Source organism: Pieris napi, chromosome 14 (genome assembly GCF_905475465.1).
Source record: "Pieris napi chromosome 14, ilPieNapi1.2, whole genome shotgun sequence".
NCBI lineage: Eukaryota > Metazoa > Arthropoda > Insecta > Lepidoptera > Pieridae > Pieris > Pieris napi.
This window is the reverse complement of record NC_062247.1, coordinates 4050916-4071206: the sequence shown is the minus strand read 5'-3', so window position 1 is coordinate 4071206 and position 20291 is coordinate 4050916. Positions and strand designations below refer to the sequence as shown.

Here is a 20291-nt window from a genome sequence, read left to right as displayed (position 1 = left end):
AATAGTTATACAAAATTATGTATTCCAAATTATTAATTTATGAAAAGATTAAGATGTTATGGAAAAAGTTATTCAATAATATATAATCTAGAAGACAATTTATATGATATTTCAATTAGGGAAATATTATAATTATAATATGTAACCCTTGAAATCGGTAAACTCTAAAATTAAATTAGCTCATGTCAAAAAAGAGGTTTGTTTTGTTGTAAATACCCATAGTCAACTTATTTATAATCTCTCGTAAACAACGGGACTTTTTTTAATTTCATGCTTTATTAAATGTAGTACCATTTAATATTCTTCTTTTTCTAAAACAGTTTAAACCCGAAGTGAGGGCGTAAAGCCCTGCCCTCCAGTTCGGTCCGTGTTGTCAAAATACTATATTTTGTTTACATAATGTAGCTTAGAGCTACGCTCGTCGCTCGCGGCAGTCACGTATAAACCTCGGAGCGCTACGGTGCTACGTTTGAGCGCTACTGCCCACACACGTCGCGATGTGGACTGCGTGGCTTCTATTAGCCTTGGCCGTTACCGTCCAAGGACGAGCGGTAAGTGAAATTTGAACTTTTTAAGTCTTTTAATTCAAAATAAGTTCAAGTTTGAATAACACAGGGAAATAATTTTTGAATAACGAATTTTTGTAAACGAAAATCTTAGTGTAAAAAGTTTTGTTTTATCAAGAATGTAACGTTCACCTTTAAAGCCCAATATAATTATAATTAGATATTCGAATAGAATGCCTTAAGGGGCTTACAATACCCTTGTCTCCATACAACCCTTGAGGGTTTTGAGCCAATGAATTTGTGGCAATATTACGTCTATATTAATGTTTGTTTTCGGAATTTGTGATGTTCATATGGTTTCATAACAATAACGTTTAAATTACTTCAATAGTTAATCATTATCAAATTTTTTATCGTATTGTAATATAAATCATTACATATAGTAAAATACTTTTTTAGCACAAATTAAAGGTCAACTAAGTGATTTTTCATATAACAAACGTTAGGGATAGAAAAATCTAGTTTATTTTTTTCAAACGGTATTGGGTCCATTTTTCTGAAAAATAAATCTTATTCTTCACCGTATGAGCCAAAAGTATGTTTTTTGTGCAAATTAAAAATTGGTGCCTAACTAAGACGTAAATTTAATGTACACTGTTCATTCTTACAAAATTACTGATAGAATTAAAAATAAATACACAGAATTTCTTGAAACAAGATACTGGAAAATTTAAGAGCAAACAGCGTTCCGATCTCGATACCAGCTCTTAAACGGAAATCCTGTTTTATAGCGGGCTGAGATGAAATCATAAAAGAAATACATAAAATCCTACGTTTTACGAATTTTTCATCTTATTTCTACTATTTGACGTCGTATTTTAATAAATTCCAACTCCCTCTGAAATGAAAGAGACTCTGCGGGTCACTTGTCCTGAATTCTTCTTGGGGATTTCATTACGATACAAAACGCATTTGAAAAAATGATGATGACCATTATAGATAGAGGAACTAAAAAACATACTTAAATGAATTGAGTATATATAGTTGATGTGATGATTAAAACTATATATGCAATATATAATTTTAGTGCATTTCATTTGAGTAATACTTTTCAAGTATTTTTTATTGCTAGTGTCAAGGAGAAATTTAAATTGAAGTAGTAGCGTTCTGCAAAGATCTTGCGAAGTCTTCTTGAAATAAAATATAATATTGAGCTACGAACGTATTATGTTGAAGTTAAAAATATATATTAGATAGTAAACTAAAGTGCCTTACTACAATTTACGTAATTTTAATTGTTGTTGATACATATTTATATATATCATTCGGTGTCGAGACCCTTGGTCCGTGGGGTCCTAGCGCTGTAAGACTTTTTAAGGAAATAGCAAAAAGGTTAGTCGACATCACAGGAGACTAAAAAGCTGGCAGCTACCTCGGACAAAGAATTAGTCTAGCTATTCAAAGGGGGAACGCTGCCAGTAACTTCGGAACCTTGCCTATAGGGACTACTTTTAATAATATATTTTAGTAATAATTTTTTAAGGTTATTTTGTTTTTTTTGTTATATTAATTTATTTAAAGTAATGTTTTATTATAAATTTACAATTATTTTACATAATTTTAAATTTTTCCGACGTTTCGCGTGCTTTACAGCGTTCGTGGTCTGGGTGACAATATTAATTAACGTTAGTAGTAATGTAGGATTACTTTATATACGTTAATTATATTAGGTTATATTAATAAATTTTATTCATATACTACAAACAGTTAAAACAATTTATTGATATTGTCAATGGTTTTATTAAATGAATTTCTTATGTTTAATGACTCAGCGACTGAATGAAATTCTTCTTTATATGAAACTGTAGCTAAAATTATCTTTAAGTAATTTAATATTATTCTGTGACAGTCAACCATAAACTTCCAGACTTAGTTATAACCTATTAAAATTCAGGCAATAACTTGTTAAATTTCGATAACAGACGCTCAAGTTTGAGTTTATAACGCTTTGAATGATAATGTGCTCAAAACTACAGTGACACTAACAATGTTAAATAGAAAATGTTGTATATTATTTACTGAGATGTAGAATCTGTGTGCCTCATTCCTAAAAACGTTAATACTACTAAATAGCAGCAGATAATCACAATTTAGATCAAACTCGTATATACTCCATATACTCTAACGACATGGCTCGACGTTGGTCGTTATATCGTGAAATGTTTACGTTTCAGCTTTAGCTGGACATTACTAAATACGGGGTTTTATGTATTCAAGAATAGGCGCATAAGAAATGACGCAACTAAATATCGATGTAGTTCTTGTAATATTCGTAGTATAGTTGCGTATTGTATTACGTTGTACGACAACTCAATATTGAAATGGAAATTGCTATCAGAAAAATATTATCTTTACTGATATGACTAAAAACAGCTATTTTATAAAATCAAAACTTTGGAGAAATCGTGGGCCTTATAATGAAATTATCGAAAACGCGTCGATTTCACTTAAAAGATTTCTAAGTAATGATGTTTTATGTTTTTGAATCTTAAGATTATTTTGACTTTTTTCCGACTAACAACTTGATTTGTCTTCTGCTTAGTAGGTTTCCCGAAATAGCTCACACGTACCTTACCGAATGATTCTTTATTCAATTTTCGTAATACGTTATATATTAAAATTGCAATAAAAACGTACGTAGGTTTAAGTAAATAAAACGATACGTGTGTAAAGATAATGTATGTGAAATTATACGCATTTGTGTATACGCTAATTGGATTAACATATCAAAGCTATTGATTTAGGTTCAGTGGATTTAATTATAACAAATTTGGTTATTGCTCCATTATTCTGTGTCAGTCTTGTTTGATTTTGAATAAATTTAATTATTCGAATTTCATACATTTTCTTCAGTACTTACCCATTTATCAAGTTTGTAATAGTAATAGAGAACAATTTGTAAATCAATGGATCTGTTTAAGCGACTGGATGGTTCAATATATAAGCTGGGTACGTTTAGCGATTCAGATCAGAACCAATTTAATCTAATGCACATATGTTATCGGAAATGCATATACATTTCTAAGCCCATTATTAAGACTATAAATACATTTTAAAAATACATACTTATATTATTATAATTATATAGTTAAAAAAACATTGTGTGCTATTCGATTTAAAGTAAGAAAAGAGCGGACATACTGAGAACTGGCTAGATCTATATAAAAATCGTACAATCGTAGCAATTACTACTGATTTACAAATTAGCCAAACGTTAGTTTATTAGGATATATTAGTATATATATGATAGTTCATAACATTACAAGTATAAAAGTACATTGGCAAGCGATCCAAGTCGTGTCTTAAAATATCTTTAGGAATATGTGAACACGCAAGCGATTAAGCGTTAATTAGCTTCGTTTAATCTCCTTTCCTCACGCCCAGTATAGGCAATTTAGCTTCAAAGTGAAACCATCAATACTCAGTAGGATCAACATGAAAAATAAGGGAATCAGGAAAATGCGGAGCTTTTGGGGTGTTAGTTAAATTGGATGATAAATTCGGAATTTAAATGTTATGGAATATTTAATTAGAATTTAAATCCTCAAATTAATATTAATTTTAATTGTCTGAAGTCAAATTTACGTCGTCTGATGTAATGATACGCTGTAGGTTAGCAACCTTATATGTTATAAACCTAATAATCTGATATTACTGTTATGCTTAGTATTAATCAAAATGAAACTTCTGGTTTGTATTAACCACAAAGCTAATGGAGTCGGTATGTATTTATTTTATTCTGATTATTAATAATCATTTTCGGAGATTGCTATTATAATATACAATATTATAAATGCAATTATATTATACATTTAATATATAATTGCATTTATAATACAGAGAGGGAATAAGAGAATTACTTTATCACGTTTATTTCTTTGAACTTCTCTGTATATCCCGTTCTAAGCTACGAACGGCTTCATAAGAAAATTACGCACTGCTCACGGACGGTACAATTCAAATGACAATAATTTGGAAAATACCGCACATACTCTTTAATTCAACTAGTTAAACATGCATAATAATGAAAGCCATTGGATAGATATTTAGTTTTTCGTAATCCTCAATCGTATATATTCAACAAAAAAATTATAAAATGTAATAGTATAAGATCCCGCTATACAACGACCTTCACCGAGATGCTTATTTAATGAAACTTATTTTATATTTAATTTAATATGTCAATAAATATAATCCATATGGGTTGCCTAGCAAATTTCAGTCCAGAGTATGTTTAATTAATATTAAAAAAAAATTTTTTTTTTATAATTTGCATGTAGTAAATTTTTTGAACTTTTTTCAATCAATATTTTTAATCAGGGTAGTATTATATATGTATCACTAAAAACTTCTTTTATACTAAAGATGTATATATACTTTAGTGTCACATAAAAAATATACACATAAATAATTAATTGATTAAAAACAACCTAACTTTTGCATATTCTAAGGGCTTCATACTTTCGATTGGTATAGAATTTATCTAATAATCATGCCGGTGAAATGTTTAAAAAAATATTTTTTTTTAAATTAATTAAAAATACTCTGGACTGAAATTTGCTAGGCAACCCATATGGATTATATTTATTGACATATTAAATTATATATAAAATAAGTTTCATTAAATAAGCATCTCGGTGAAGGTCGTTGTATAGCGGGATCTTAGACCATAAAAAGTAATTTATAAAACTATCCATGTTACCTAATTCTGCTACACAACAAAATTAAAGTATAAACAACGATAAAAATGTTTAAATATTTTTTCTAAAACAAATAGATGTGTACCAACTACTATAAAAATAACAAATAATCAATTATTACTTAATATCAAAAAGTATATAAAATTAAAATACTTTCTTTACACAATTAGGACGACAAAGTTCGGAATATAAGAAACAAAAGGACACGAAAACCGAAATAATACATATTTCGGTTCAGGTGATTTTATTATAATTATTTTGCGGAGAGGCGACGTGCGTCGAAGTAAAAAATCTGAACAATTACTTTAAAATTTGTACTTATACTGGTACAGTCATTTCGGTAAAGAATGATCCAATACCAATATTAATCAATTATTATTAAATCAATAGAATCGAGTGATTCAAATAAAAGTTAAGTGTTTCGTGTCCTTTTGTTTCTTATATTCCGAACTTTGTCGTCCCAATTGTGTAAAGAAAGTATTTTAATTTTATATACTTTTTGATATTAAGTAATAATTGATTATTTGTTATTTTTATAGTAGTTGGTACAATATACAATATCCAATACTGCAACAACGTTTTTCAGCAATAAGCCCTCCTGGGTTTCCACTGTCCGTGGTAATTGTTTGTGTGCAATGAAGTTTAAATTAATGAAGTATTTCCGAACCAATACGACTTAGGGTCCTTCAAGAAAAGAGCGTACCAATTCTTGAAAGGCCGGCAACGCACTTGCGAGCCTTCTGGCATTGTGAGTGTCCATAGGCGGCGGTATCACTTAACATCAGGTGAGCCTCCTGCCCGTTTGCCTCCTATTTCATAAAAAAAAAATAATAATAATGAAATAACAAAACCGTTTTTAAGGCAGTTTTTTTCGAACCAATTCGACTTAGGGTCATTCAAGAAAAGAGTAGCGGTGCGGTGCTGGCCTTTTAGTAAGCGTACCACTTATTAAAAGGCCAGCACCGCAATCGCAAGCAATCTGGCATTAAGAGTTTCAATGGGCGGAAACTTAACATGCTCCTGTCCGTTTGTTTAATAAAATATTAACTAATTAAAATATTTATATTCTACGACGATTATAGTCTACGATAAAAGGATAATTAAGGAACTAATTTAAACATGCAAAATGCGTTACTTAAAACAGTGGAATAGTTTTTGTGAATAAAGTCGTATTTAAAGTGCGATACTAAATTGGTGTAATTTTGAACCTTAATTATTCTAAGACCTTGCAACCGGACTTAAGTGAAACCAGTTCATTAGGTCTCGGCGCTGGCGCATTTCAATTCTAAATTTCCTTCCCTTTGTACAACTTTGAATTGTACGTACCAATTTGAATTGACTTCAGTGGAAGTTTCTTGCATTTGCATATACAAACTCAAACATGTTACAACTATTACCGTCAATAACATTAACAACTATTCAGTACCAAGTCTAGATTAGAAAATAGGTACATATTCATCTGCAAGCTTTGTTACTATTTTCTCTGAGGCCCGTTAGGGGTAAGATGCAGACATTTTTCGACATCTATTTCTTGGATAAATGTTTAATGACACAATTAAGTTAATAAATAATAAATATAATACATTTTATTACCAACTCATGTTTTGTTAATTAGAATACTTCTTGTTACACAGTGCGCACGACAGCAAACATGTTTCCAGAGAATATATTATTTAAATTTTAATAATGTCACAGTTTGGGCACTTCCACTCTGCAAGAGTTTTTCAGATGATACACTGACGCACTGATTATGAAAGTGGTTTTCTTGTTATATGGTGGAACAATTCTCATAATAGTGAGGAATTTATTAATCAATATATGGCAACACACATCAAATCAATGTGAAATTTCATGCATTCATACGAAATGTTTCTAAAAATTTCATTTGTTTGTAAAAATTGTTGGGTAGAATGTTAGGTAGTAAACGCTTATTACAGCAAACATTGTTGTACAACGTAGCTAAACGTGATGAACTATAAATAACCCTTTATTACACAACCAGTCTTGGACACACGACTCAGGTTTAGAATCAAAGCTACAAGTTTTTCAAGCCGTGCTTACTAGTGCGAAGGACGACCGGATAACCAAAAAATATTACAACTTATTTATTAGTAGTATGGATTCCCGGGCACTGCCTCACCCACTGCTTCGGTAAAAAAAGCTGTTTCGGAGGCAGCGCCCGCCTAAAAAAAAAAAAAAAAAAAGTTTGTACTCTAACCCCACTAAACAGGACGTGCGGAGTCGAATGCACTCACTCCTGAACTGATAGCTCTAACCGTTCCAGAGATAGCTTTCCCAAAACCTTGCTAATTACTTACTAATCACCACCTTATCAGTTACTATTTCCTGCACGAAATCCCCACTCATTATCTAATTACTTAATGACTCAGTACGAATGCATCGTTATCTACTTTCCTACATTCACTAACCCGATCTATGGCTCTAAAAGAAAAATAGAATAATATAATATAATAAACTATATCTAACCTAACCTAACCTAAGCAAACAACAATAAATATACCTACATTAACACCATTATCTATAATAAAATTAGATGTAAGGGTTACATATTTAAATAAAACATTTTTATTCCAGGTATTATTCTTTTATTTATATGTCCATTATATTTCTATACAAATTTACTAGCACCGTATCATTGTTCTCTGAGTCACACGTAAAATTTCTAAGGAAGTCTTCTAATCTCATCCCCCTGAACTTGTAATATATGTATACCAAACAGTACTCTCCGCACACCGCCGATAGGTAATCCTGAACCGTAAGGTTATTGTATCTCCACATGCAACAATTCCTCCTTAAAAATCCTTCTATTGCTTCAATAGGTTTACGTCCAAACGAATCAAAGTATTCCCCAACTCTTTCGACGTTTATATGAATAGCCACCCAATGAGACCCCGGCTGTGAATCAGGGTCAAGATTGCATATGATAAGTGCTGGCACCTGAGCATACATCGGCAATCGATTTGAAGGATATACGTTGCTCTGGAGGCTGGGATGTATTCTACGAAGACTCATTTGCACTTCTAGTGTGTTCATACTTTAATACGCGTTTACTCCCCTACTCTTTCACTCTTTTACTGACTACATTTATTACTATCAATTCATATTTATACCAATGTATTTAAACACACATAATATGATCTCAACATAAGTAATGAGTCTCTTTGTAAAAAAAGTAATGAAGGTAAATAAAAACCATGTCATATTCGATTACATTATATTTTATTATTCTTAATATCATAATAATTACATAAGTGATTGCTTAACTACTATAATCCACACATACATTTCTGTTCTTATCTATTTCTATAATATTTGAAAACTCTGCGTAAACTACACAGTTAATTGTTTCAGTCAATGCGCTCTCGAATCTTACTTCCATTCTTACACTACCATGGCGTACAAGATTCCAATGCACATTAGAGTTAGCCGACAAGTCAGGTGTTAAATCAAAAGCTAGTAAACAGTATCCATTTGAATATTGTTCCCTCGATATTCCATTACCTTCGTTAAGAAAATGTATACCGGTGCCTGAGTACAGGGTGTGGTATGCGCTAGTAAATACATCGTTTGGAAATGATGGTTGTAATGATTTTGAAGGTATCTGTTGACCATCTATATATAGGCTAAATGAGCAAATACCAAAATTTTCAAAGTTGAAAGGATTTTTAACATAACTACCGTTGAATGCTGTATTATTCACAAAACCTATAATACATCTCTTAGGAACCTGTCCTAAAAATATATTGTCCAGTGTTTTACCCTGCACACCAGCTGGTATGGTCAGGACTTTCACTTCACCTCTTGTAATAGGATATTTAGCCGTAGTAGTGGCAAGAACCTTTTGATGAGCTATTAGTATTGATGGATTAATTTTTGCTCTGCGTATTATTAAAGTTGCATCTGTTATACAGACTTTGTACTTATTATCTGCATTCTGTGACATGAGGTTAAATGTTTCTCTCGATCTAACTAATTTTATAGATAATTCGACCCCGTTCATGAGGAATTTATCTTGATTGAATATATCCCCATGTAAATGCCCAATCATTTCAACATCCTTTCCATCCTTTGAAAGTTGATGTCTTTTGTAAAAGCCCTTGTTTGCCTCATTAGTTTCATTCATTTTACCAGCTGTATCCTCGTACCACAAACCACATGTCAAATGTGATTGTTTGGCGGATGATGAATAATTTAATAGAGTTTCTATGAAAGCGCGATATGCATAAGTATTATTTGGGGGTGACACAAGTTTTTGGTTTAGGTAAACATCCAATTGGTTAAATAAAGAATGTAACCAATTATTGACTGGTGCCACTACATTAGCTGCATTAACTGCAGAACCGTCTTGATTTTTAATTTGAGCCTTGAGATGGAGTAGTGTATGCGAAAGGTCTATGTAGTCATCTCCTGTACCAGGTACTTGGAATTCGATAGGTCCATCATCACTTAATGAAGAAATTGGTTTGTAATGTATCCAGTGTCCATATTCGATACTTGTTTGTGTGGAAGGAAGAGCAAACAGATCCAATTCAGATTTAACGCACTCACATGAATGATTATGAATAAATGACATTATGATTAGTTTGAAAATATATCCTTGGAAATATTAATATTTTTGTTCCTTGTTTTCTTTGAAGCGCCTTTCACTTTGAGGGGTGAAACTCGAATGAGCTCATTACAATATTTTCGTCTCTTATTAACACCCGATCCAGTCATAAGTTTATCAATTTTGGTATCAACTTTGCGTTTAAGGTTAGAACTAGCCTCTTTCAATCGATTTTTAATGGATTCTTTAATAGGACGACTAGCTACAACATCTGACAAAAGCCCAATACCGCTGTTAAGTGCTTCTTTTCCAATCACCTTAGCACCACTAGTGAGTAAAGGTAGCACACTTCGAAATAACCCCCCAAGAAAACTTCCGATACCATGACCACGTTGATGTAAGGCTCCTTTGTAGATTACATTTATACCAGACCCAGCTTGGTGCGAATAATAATGTTCATAAGGACATATAAAAGTTTCTTGAGGTGTATACATTTTTAAAATGGAAATATAGATTATATTTTTTTAAAATGAAGTTTCACACACGATGTACCGTATTGAAATGGTACCGCATTTCCCGTGGTTGTTCTTATATCTATCTCAATAACATCAAATTCTCTTCTCATTACCGGTAAATAATGTGGTGGTGAAAATATATGCATTTTATTTGAACCATATATGTATTTAGCAGGATCTAAGGGTATAATTCTCAATAGGGGTGTCATGACATCACCAACAATTTGTGGTTCTATAATATCGCAATACACAAATAATTGTGATGGTAACCCCAAATGTAGATTAGCAGGGCGTTTACCGATATTATGATTTACTAAATTGGTATCTGGCTCAAATCCAAGTTGAAAGCTCAAATTAGGTGATAGAGATAGTGAAATTATTGATGGATCCTTTACTGCAACAGAGACAAACTTTGACACGGTGTCCTGACGAAAACTAACTCTCTCTTTCGAATTTAAAGCAATAAGAATATTTTGTATATTATCATAGTTGGTGGCTGGTATATGGTTCTTATACATTAGTGTGGTCTCTTCATTATTGATGGTAGTTTTTTTACTTATGTATATGATATTTTCATGTTCTTGCACGGAGAACATAGTAGAGGGATATTGAAACTCAACTATACCTACCATCCATTCTCCTTCTAATGTAATGGCTTTAGGTAGTTTTGTAGAAAAATTTGATGTCATATTTCCCGGGAAATATTGTGTGGAACTATTGCTGAGTAAAGTTAAATAGAAACTTTCCTTCATTGTAGATTTTTAATATTCGACAGTAAGACCCAAGAATTAAATTTGTTAGGATATCCTTTCCATTTAACTAATACTTCCTTTCTAATACCGCTTTTACGTGATCTGATGATTTTATCAATTTTATATTCGGAAGTGGGGGAAAAAGTTATTTTTTGTAATTCTTTTTCATAAAAAGTTCCTGTTATTGATTCATTTTCTAAGTCGTTTAAAGTGTATACAACCCACGGGGAACGATCTATAATCGAAGTAATGATAAAAATTTCATTACTCCAATTACTTTCATAACCTTTTTGAAAAACATGTTTGTATTTTGTAATTCTTACATAGTCACCAACGTTAAACTTAGGTACTTTGTTTAAACTTGAAATATAAGTCTTTTCATCATAATATAAATTCCGCCAAACTTCCATAATGTTTTCCATTTTAACATCACATGGTCTCATCTTGATACTAGAGTGCACACTGTGATTATAAGAACTAACCAAATCTTGTAAAATATCTATATAGCGATAAGTATTCTTATGTGTAAAATAACGCCACATTTTCATTTTCAATGTTCTCTGAAATCGTTCTACTATACTTGCCTTTATATCTGGATTATTTGTAGTGTAATAATTTATATTTTTACGTTTTAAATAAGTTTGGACATCCTTAGATACAAATTCCGTACCCTTATCTGATTGAATATGTCTAGGAACAGTTTTAGCTTCATCAAAGATGCTAGTAAAACACGTTTTTATTGTGCATGAATCCTTCTTTTTCATTGCTCTAACATAAGCATACTTACTAAAGGCGTCAATAACACACAAAATATATTTATATCCATCATTATATTCTATGTAAGTTCTTAAATCACTTAAATCAGCTTGCCACAATTCATTAATATTTGATAAAATATATTTATTACGTGGGAATTTTTTTATAACCGGTTTATGTAATGTATATGTTTCTTGAGACTGCAACCATTTTGAAACGTCACTTTTTGAGATTTTTCCATTCATTGCCTTTGTTAACTTATTGACACTGCTGTAACCAGCTGGATGTGAAATATCATAATAGATGCGATGTAACTCTAATACGGGGTCCATTTCTCCCAATCACTTTTGTTTCTCAATTTATTGATGTGTTTAGATTGTGTTGGAGTTGGGGAAACCTCAGTTTGTGATTCTTGAATCAATGTTTTATCTTTACTATTAAGGTCAGATATATATTTGATTCTTTTCAGATTACCAATGTATGTTAGCGGTGTATTTATATCATTTAAAAACTTGGCGAATATTTCCCAACCGATTGGATCAGATCTCTTCGAGGGTCGTAAGATGTCATTCACTAAATCTATAATATTACTCCCTGGTATTTCTTGTCCACTAATGAAAACTGTTCCATTTTTATTCCATTGCAATTGATCTGTTTTATTTACTATTGTATCCATCAATAATTCACCCCTCCTCATATAAGTTTTAGGAATTAATTTTAATATTTCTTTTGGTTGTAACCCATATGCGATGTCTTCATCCGTTGGGAGTTGTTTAACATTTAGCATTTTTTCATTTTCACTAGTAGTTATATTATTGATGTTCCGGTTTTCATTAGTATTATCATTTATTACCTTTTCAGTTATTGTTATTTCTTGAGGTTGACGTTCTTCCATGGAGTAATGTAAGTATCTTTGTAAAATTTGTAGATAAAGCGCCCATTTTTCGCGATCATCCAATTTACTTGATATAATTTTTTCCATTTCTAAATCCAATCTACTTTGCGGTGTTGCTTTATTTTCATTCTGATGTTTAAGTTTATCAATAAAGTCTTGCTCAACAAGAAGCATTTTTTTTGTGTTCATTGTGATTTATTAAAACAACTTACAAGGGTACTTAGAATTGTACCCAAAATTATGGGAAGAAAGGACCCTCCTTTTTGTATTAATATATTTTTCCTGTATTCAAAACTTTTTCCTTTACTGATCAGATTACGTAAGAGATTTTTAATTTTTTTTTAATTTTGTTTTTGTATTCTCTTTTAAAGGTACTTTTCCTTGTAAAACATTGTGAATACATTCACATATACAGTTAATTTCTTGATTATTACAAGACTTCAGTAATATCCTACGATGTTTGGGTTTTAATTTATGTAAAGCTGATAACAATTCCTTATGCGTTGTTATTCGTTGATACATGGTTCATTACTGACTTAGAGTGGCTGATTACAAAGATACTTATACCTTTTCATAGGAACATATATTGTACAAAAATTACTAGATTCAAATATTTTAGATTTTATGCGGCGAGCATCATCAGTGTTTTGTTTCAAATCAATCATTAAATAACCATGAGCTTCTTTAGTAGCATCGGTATATGAATCTTCAATAAACTTCGTGTCTTCCGGTGAAACTTGTCTAGCTAGAAATCGTATTTGAGTTTTGTCACGGGGATTTTTAAAATAAATAATATAACTTGAATTAAGTGAAATGTCGCGCTGTCCTCTTCCTTGATGAAATAAGTTTTGGGTTATGTAAAAAACACTCAAATTTCTATGGTGACTACCTTTTGTAAATATATCAACAACTCGACCATCAGATTCCCTCATTAAGTCATCTATTATAATCAAATGTGGATTTTTACCATCAAACATATGCAATTCCGGTAGTCCTTGGTGGTAATTTACTCCAGGTATATTATATAGCGGCTGCATTTCATCATAACACCATGTTATTTCTAAAAAAATCTCATTACATATACTACTTTTATGCTTAATGAAATTTGCAACAAAGTTAGATTTTCCACATCCACTAGGTCCTGCTACGATGGCAGCAAAGGGATGAATAAAATGAATCATTATTTTTTGACTTCTGTCTTCTTCAGGGAAAGGAATAAAACTAAGTTGATATTTTAAAAACAATTTATTTATATGAAATATACAAAAAATGTAAGTGTTATATCACAATATTAATGTACTGTACACGTTTATACATTATACATGTACAAAACAAATTTATTTTACATAAAAATTTACAATTTGTTATATTTACAATACTTAATTACATACTATTGATTTGGTAATGACCTATAGGTAACGTATCGATTTTGTTTGGTAAAATGTACCGCTTTGTGTCATTAAAAGATAAACACACCTTATTTATTTCCTGTGTAAAAATTGTATGTTTTAATGATCTAAACCGATACATTTTACAATGCTGTACGTTTTTATTAAACAAACATGACTTATAATTATCCAACGTTAATTTTTTAGTGACAGATTTGTTAACACCCTTCGCCTTAGTAATAATTTTATCATCTACCTGTAATGCATACATTTTTGATCGCAAACCCACAAATTCTGTAAAGATTTTACCACAATTTTCATCTTTGAAATAACCTAATTTTTTCTTATTTACTTGAGGAAAATTAAAAACATTGTTTGGATTATAATCTGATGTATCGAAATGTGTACAAATGTCTGGCTTTATATCATTATAAAAGTTACTAGTAAATATTTGATAAATGAGACTGTCAGTATCTGTATACAGTAGTTTCAGATTTGAAGTAAATTTCTCTTTCATGTAATTATAGTGGAAATCATACATCAGCGTTTTAGATATATCTAATATACAAAATCCGAGATAAATAGGTTTATTATAAATTAATTTCATTTTGTTTAATTGAATTGCAACAAGACTATCAGAAAATATTGAAACACTGTGAAAATGTGGTTGAGCAATTAGATCCCCAGCCCCCAATACTTTGCCCCTATTTTCCCAGTGGGTTAACAGTTTAACGTTAACTCGTTTCTCAATATTTTCCATAGTCTTACCAAAAACTGCGTTGTTCATGAGTTTATAGAAATCTTTCTCAAAATCAGAATTAGCTCGAGTTCTTAATTGTGTATTAAGGTCTATATAGTTCTTTAACCATGGACTCTGCTTAAATTTTAATATTCTATAAACTTTTAATAATTTTAAACCCATTTTCAAACATTGAATTAAATTTCGATAATGAATAATATATTTGGATTTATTTTTTAAGTTTGGAATCAATCTAATTTCCTTAGCGTCCCCAACTGGTATATTTTCTGGACAAAGAGGTAAATCTGAATGTTTATCATGTAAATCCACCGGATACTCCAGATCTACTTCTAAGATAAAACCTATATCTGATGAACAACTAACATTAAAATCTGTATCAGCACTAACCCACTCAAAACCACCTGTAGGTAGATATTGTGACATTGCCCAACCATATAGATTATTGGCATCGAAATACATTAAGAATGACTCTTTATCTTTCGCATTATAGTCAGACATGTAAACATTATTTGCTTTTGCATAGCGAGTGCTACATTGCGAAACACCACCACGAATTCCTGATTTAATAAAAGCAATCATATCTATATCAGAAAGTAATTCAATCTCTGTTTTAGTATGTTTTAACATAGCATCCCAACTTAATCCAGGTGCTGTATAGTAATGAGCCGGGTCTAAATCGTACGTTTTAATGCAAACACGCCTAAAATTTTCAAAAATATCTGCTAACAATAAAACATCAGTTTTTAAATAAAGATTTGAATAATCCAACATATTTTTACAATTGAAATGATTCCAAACATCTTTGGCATGGTTGTAATCTTCATTAGAAATAATGGAATCTGTGAGACTACTGTAAAAGTGTGGAAGATCTGGAAGTTGATTGTAGTTTAATGTATCAAAATCTTTAATAAATTCATATGGAAATACACCTTTTTTAGTCAGCCGTTTAAAGTCTTCTGAATTGGGAAAGCATTTTGATAATTCATTAAAATTATTTTTTGTTAAATTTTTTGCTAAAGTATCTAAGCTACTGGGTAAAAATTTTAGGGAATCCACAAAACGTAAAGTTACATTACTGTTATTGATTTTAAGAACCTTTGAAAATGATATGTATTTTTCTTTGTTTTGTGGGAGAACTTCTACCTGACCTTCATCAAAGTTTAAGGCATGTACGATAAAATGTGCATCATAATGGCTTAAATTGTGCAAGAAGACTGGTATAGTGTAAGGTACTCTAAATTTTTCTGAACAAACTTTATGTATGACCCCAACAAATTCCCCAGTAAACCAATCGTGGTAAATCATTGAATTCCCACACAAAATTTTATTACAAATATAACAATGAATAGATTTGCTAACTATATCTTGCTGAATTGGTGATATTTTATTAGCAACTTTTTGGAAACCAATTTTTTTAACAATTGTTGTCAAATTATCTTTCAGGGTTTCCATAAATTTTAAAGCACAGTTTTCACCAGTATATGTTACATATTTAGACAATTTATCATCGTATGAGCATTTAATGTAGTACCCAAAACTATACACATTATGTTTTTGTACATTTATTGTATGTGATTTTGAAGGATCGTTTGAACATGATGCTAAGGGACTTAAAAAAGCCTCAAAATCCGCATATATAACAAAAGGTAACATCAATTTACGTTGAAATTTATCAAAACTTAATTTATTTTCAGATACAATATCGCCCCACCAATTTTTTTTATTTTTATCTACGCTTGGTATTTGTGTACAAATATGTCTGCAATCATTTTTTTGATGGTTATTTAAACGTTCACATGTTGAAAAATATTGTAAACAAAAGTCACATAGATATATAGCTTCCTTGGATTTCGAAACTTGACTACTTATTAATCGTGACATATTTTTTATATAACAATAATGACCGATTTTACCCTGTGTCAAATATAGTAAATTTATATGAGTCTGCATTTTATTCTTTGTAAAATACAATGGCCCAACAATACAATGCTTTTTTCTTTGTTCATTATATTCTAACCCAAAAACATTAATGCTTACATTATTAAGACTTTCAATTTTGTGTATATCCTTTAATTTGACTGGAAATTTAATATTACCGAACTTTAATTTATGACTGTATTTGGTGTATGATGATACTCTATCCGAATTTTTATGAATTGGAAATAAAGCAGATAACAGTGCCCACTTAAAACAGGCGTCATCAGTGTTTTTAACATTTATCACAGCTTTTTTTATTTTTATATCATGTGGTAACTCAATAAAGGATTTTCCTCTTAAAGGGTTAAATTGATTTAAATTCATATCCAAATGTAAAATTTTTTTCAGACTCCACCCACTATCTTTTCTCTCGAATGAATTTATATAGTTTATTAGAGATTTCGTGAGAGTTGTATAAAATATATTTAAATCATCACCAATACAAACAATAAAATTCATTGATTGGAAATCAAAAGTGTTGTTAATGTTTTTTGTCTCCTGAACAAAGTCACCATATAAAATGAAATTTATTTTTAAAATTGTATGATCTTCTATAGATTTATTTATTATTGTAAATATTGTATCTTTGACAGATGCAAGAAATAACTCTGGTGTCTCAAACTGTAAATCATTTTGATTTTCTGAAGTTACTCTATAGGTTATTATTCTATTACCGAACGCAGTCTCAATTATCTTAACATTGGGTTTTATTGAATGTTGTTTTTTATTTACATTATTTTTATGTGCATTGCTCCTTAGATGATTAGCGAAATATTTTTTGGAAACATTTCTATTACAAATACAGCAAAATTTCATGTTAAAATTATTACCTTCATTCGATGTTGATTGCTCTTGTGAAGACCGTGAAAGATCCATGTTCGATCCAGATTTTATTCTTTTGATGTCAGCAGAGTTAATATCAACAGCTGCTTTCCTTTTAGTTCCACGACCCATTTGATCAACCCTGTCGAATAAAATTTTATTATATTTAACTGTTAGAAATGCGAATAGAGAAATAAAAAAAAAAAAATTAAATATATATAGAAAATATGATTATTAAATATACTCACAGTTTCCCATCGAATTCATCACATAGCACCATCATTCTTTGATCATAAAATGGGTGATTTAAATCATTTCTTTCTATTTCCTCACAAACGTTGAAAAGTTCAATTGTATCAATGGATAAGCTTTCAAATTCATGATCCATTTCATCAAAATAAACACTAACACATTCTTGAGACATTGTATTCGTTTCACAACTGTTTTTTGTCTCACACTTTTAACCTTAATGCGCAAAGGTCTTCAACAAAAAGCACAATGATTGACTTTGTACAATGCAACATAGTATTTATACTAGTGGAAAACTGAAACATTACTTAATTATATAAACATATGGTATTAAAATCTGAAGCATGAAGAAACTAAATGAAACTAATTTTTAAAACTGTAACGTTTTACACTATCTTCCTCGGATATCCCCTTTGTTATGTTGTATACAATATCCTTTATCTGAACATCAATGTTGGAATCGTTTTTCATATAATATTTAACACGAATATCTGCATTTTTCCAATGTTGTGCCACTGGGATTTCTTTCAACTTTTTTAAACTATATAATTCCATTTTCACAAGTATGTCAGCGTCCATTCCATCATCTTTATCAGTCGATATATATGAAATGCTTCCCTCCTTCCCTGCACGGCCAACACTTGAAGAAAGTTTAGTTTTTTTCTTCTTCCGGTCAGGTTCTTGAAGAAAAAAGTCATCTAAACGATTGGTCTTCTTATTTTTATTTTCTGTTATGTTTAAAACCTCTTCTTCATCATCAGATAAATTATAATAATTATATGGTCTGAAACATTTATCCACATCTTTCAGGTTGTATGAAGACTGAAATATAACATAAACAAATCAAAATGCGTTTCAAAAAATTAATAGGAATTATTAAAGAATTTACTGAAACCAAATTTATAAAATTTAAATAACTTACCTCCATTGTTGTTTATTATTTCAAACTTTCAACCACTTCACTTTTGCCGAACTTAGAGCACAATACTAAATCTTTCTACAAGTATCGGGTTATATAGACTGGTAATGGATATCATTATCTAGTTACGATATTCAACTCGACTGCATGTTTGAACAAGTATCCATACCTATCAGTAAAATGTGGATAAGAAATACAAAGGGCACTCTAAATACCCTTTGCAATCTTAATAGTCATTGCATTTTTAAAATATTTTTGAAATAGATAATAACAGAAATGTGTGTATCTAGTAGTTTAGCAACCACATATACGTATAATTATTATAATATTAAGAACAATAAAATATATTTACGAATATGAAAATATAAACGAATAACCTTATCAGGTTTTTATTAACCTTCATTACTTTTGAAGTATATTTTAGGACAGGTTCCTAAGAGATGTATTATAGGTTTTGTGAATAATACAGCATTCAACGGTAGTTATGTTAAAAATCCTTTCAACTTTGAAAATTTTGGTATTTGCTCATTTAGCCTATATATAGATGGTCAACAGATACCTTCAAAATCATTACAACCATCATTTCCAAACGATGTATTTACTAGCGCATACCACACCCTGTACTCAGGCACCGGTATACATTTTCTTAACGAAGGTAATGGAATATCGAGGGAACAATATTCAAATGGATACTGTTTACTAGCTTTTGATTTAACACCTGACTTGTCGGCTAACTCTAATGTGCATTGGAATCTTGTACGCCATGGTAGTGTAAGAATGGAAGTAAGATTCGAGAGCGCATTGACTGAAACAATTAACTGTGTAGTTTACGCAGAGTTTTCAAATATTATAGAAATAGATAAGAACAGAAATGTATGTGTGGATTATAGTAGTTAAGCAATCACTTATGTAATTATTATGATATTAAGAATAATAAAATATAATGTAATCGAATATGACATGGTTTTTATTTACCTTCATTACTTTTTTTACAAAGAGACTCATTACTTATGTTGAGATCATATTATGTGTGTTTAAATACATTGGTATAAATATGAATTGATAGTAATAAATGTAGTCAGTAAAAGAGTGAAAGAGTAGGGGAGTAAACGCGTATTAAAGTATGAACACACTAGAAGTGCAAATGAGTCTTCGTAGAATACATCCCAGCCTCCAGAGCAACGTATATCCTTCAAATCGATTGCCGATGTATGCTCAGGTGCCAGCACTTATCATATGCAATCTTGACCCTGATTCACAGCCGGGGTCTCATTGGGTGGCTATTCATATAAACGTCGAAAGAGTTGGGGAATACTTTGATTCGTTTGGACGTAAACCTATTGAAGCAATAGAAGGATTTTTAAGGAGGAATTGTTGCATGTGGAGATACAATAACCTTACGGTTCAGGATTACCTATCGGCGGT

At 30.6% G+C, this 20291-nt stretch overlaps 2 protein-coding genes across 2 annotated transcripts in view; one reads left to right on the top strand and one right to left on the bottom strand.

The window, feature by feature from the left end:
* Window positions 1–423: 423 nt before the first annotated feature.
* LOC125055685 overlaps window positions 424–20291 on the top strand; it is a 75028-nt gene continuing 55160 nt past the window's right edge. The window contains exon 1 of the mRNA XM_047658158.1: window positions 424–551. Within this exon, the coding sequence (XP_047514114.1) occupies window positions 498–551 (54 nt within the window). The 5' untranslated portion in view covers window positions 424–497. The remainder of the gene's footprint in view (window positions 552–20291) is intronic.
* On the bottom strand, window positions 14059–18099 carry LOC125055684. Its single transcript, XM_047658157.1, has 2 exons — window positions 17947–18099; window positions 14059–17840 (listed from the first exon to the last, which is right to left on the bottom strand). The coding sequence occupies exons 1-2, from the start codon at window positions 18084–18086 to the stop codon at window positions 14135–14137; spliced, it is 3846 nt and encodes a 1281-aa protein (XP_047514113.1). The 5' UTR covers window positions 18087–18099; the 3' UTR covers window positions 14059–14134.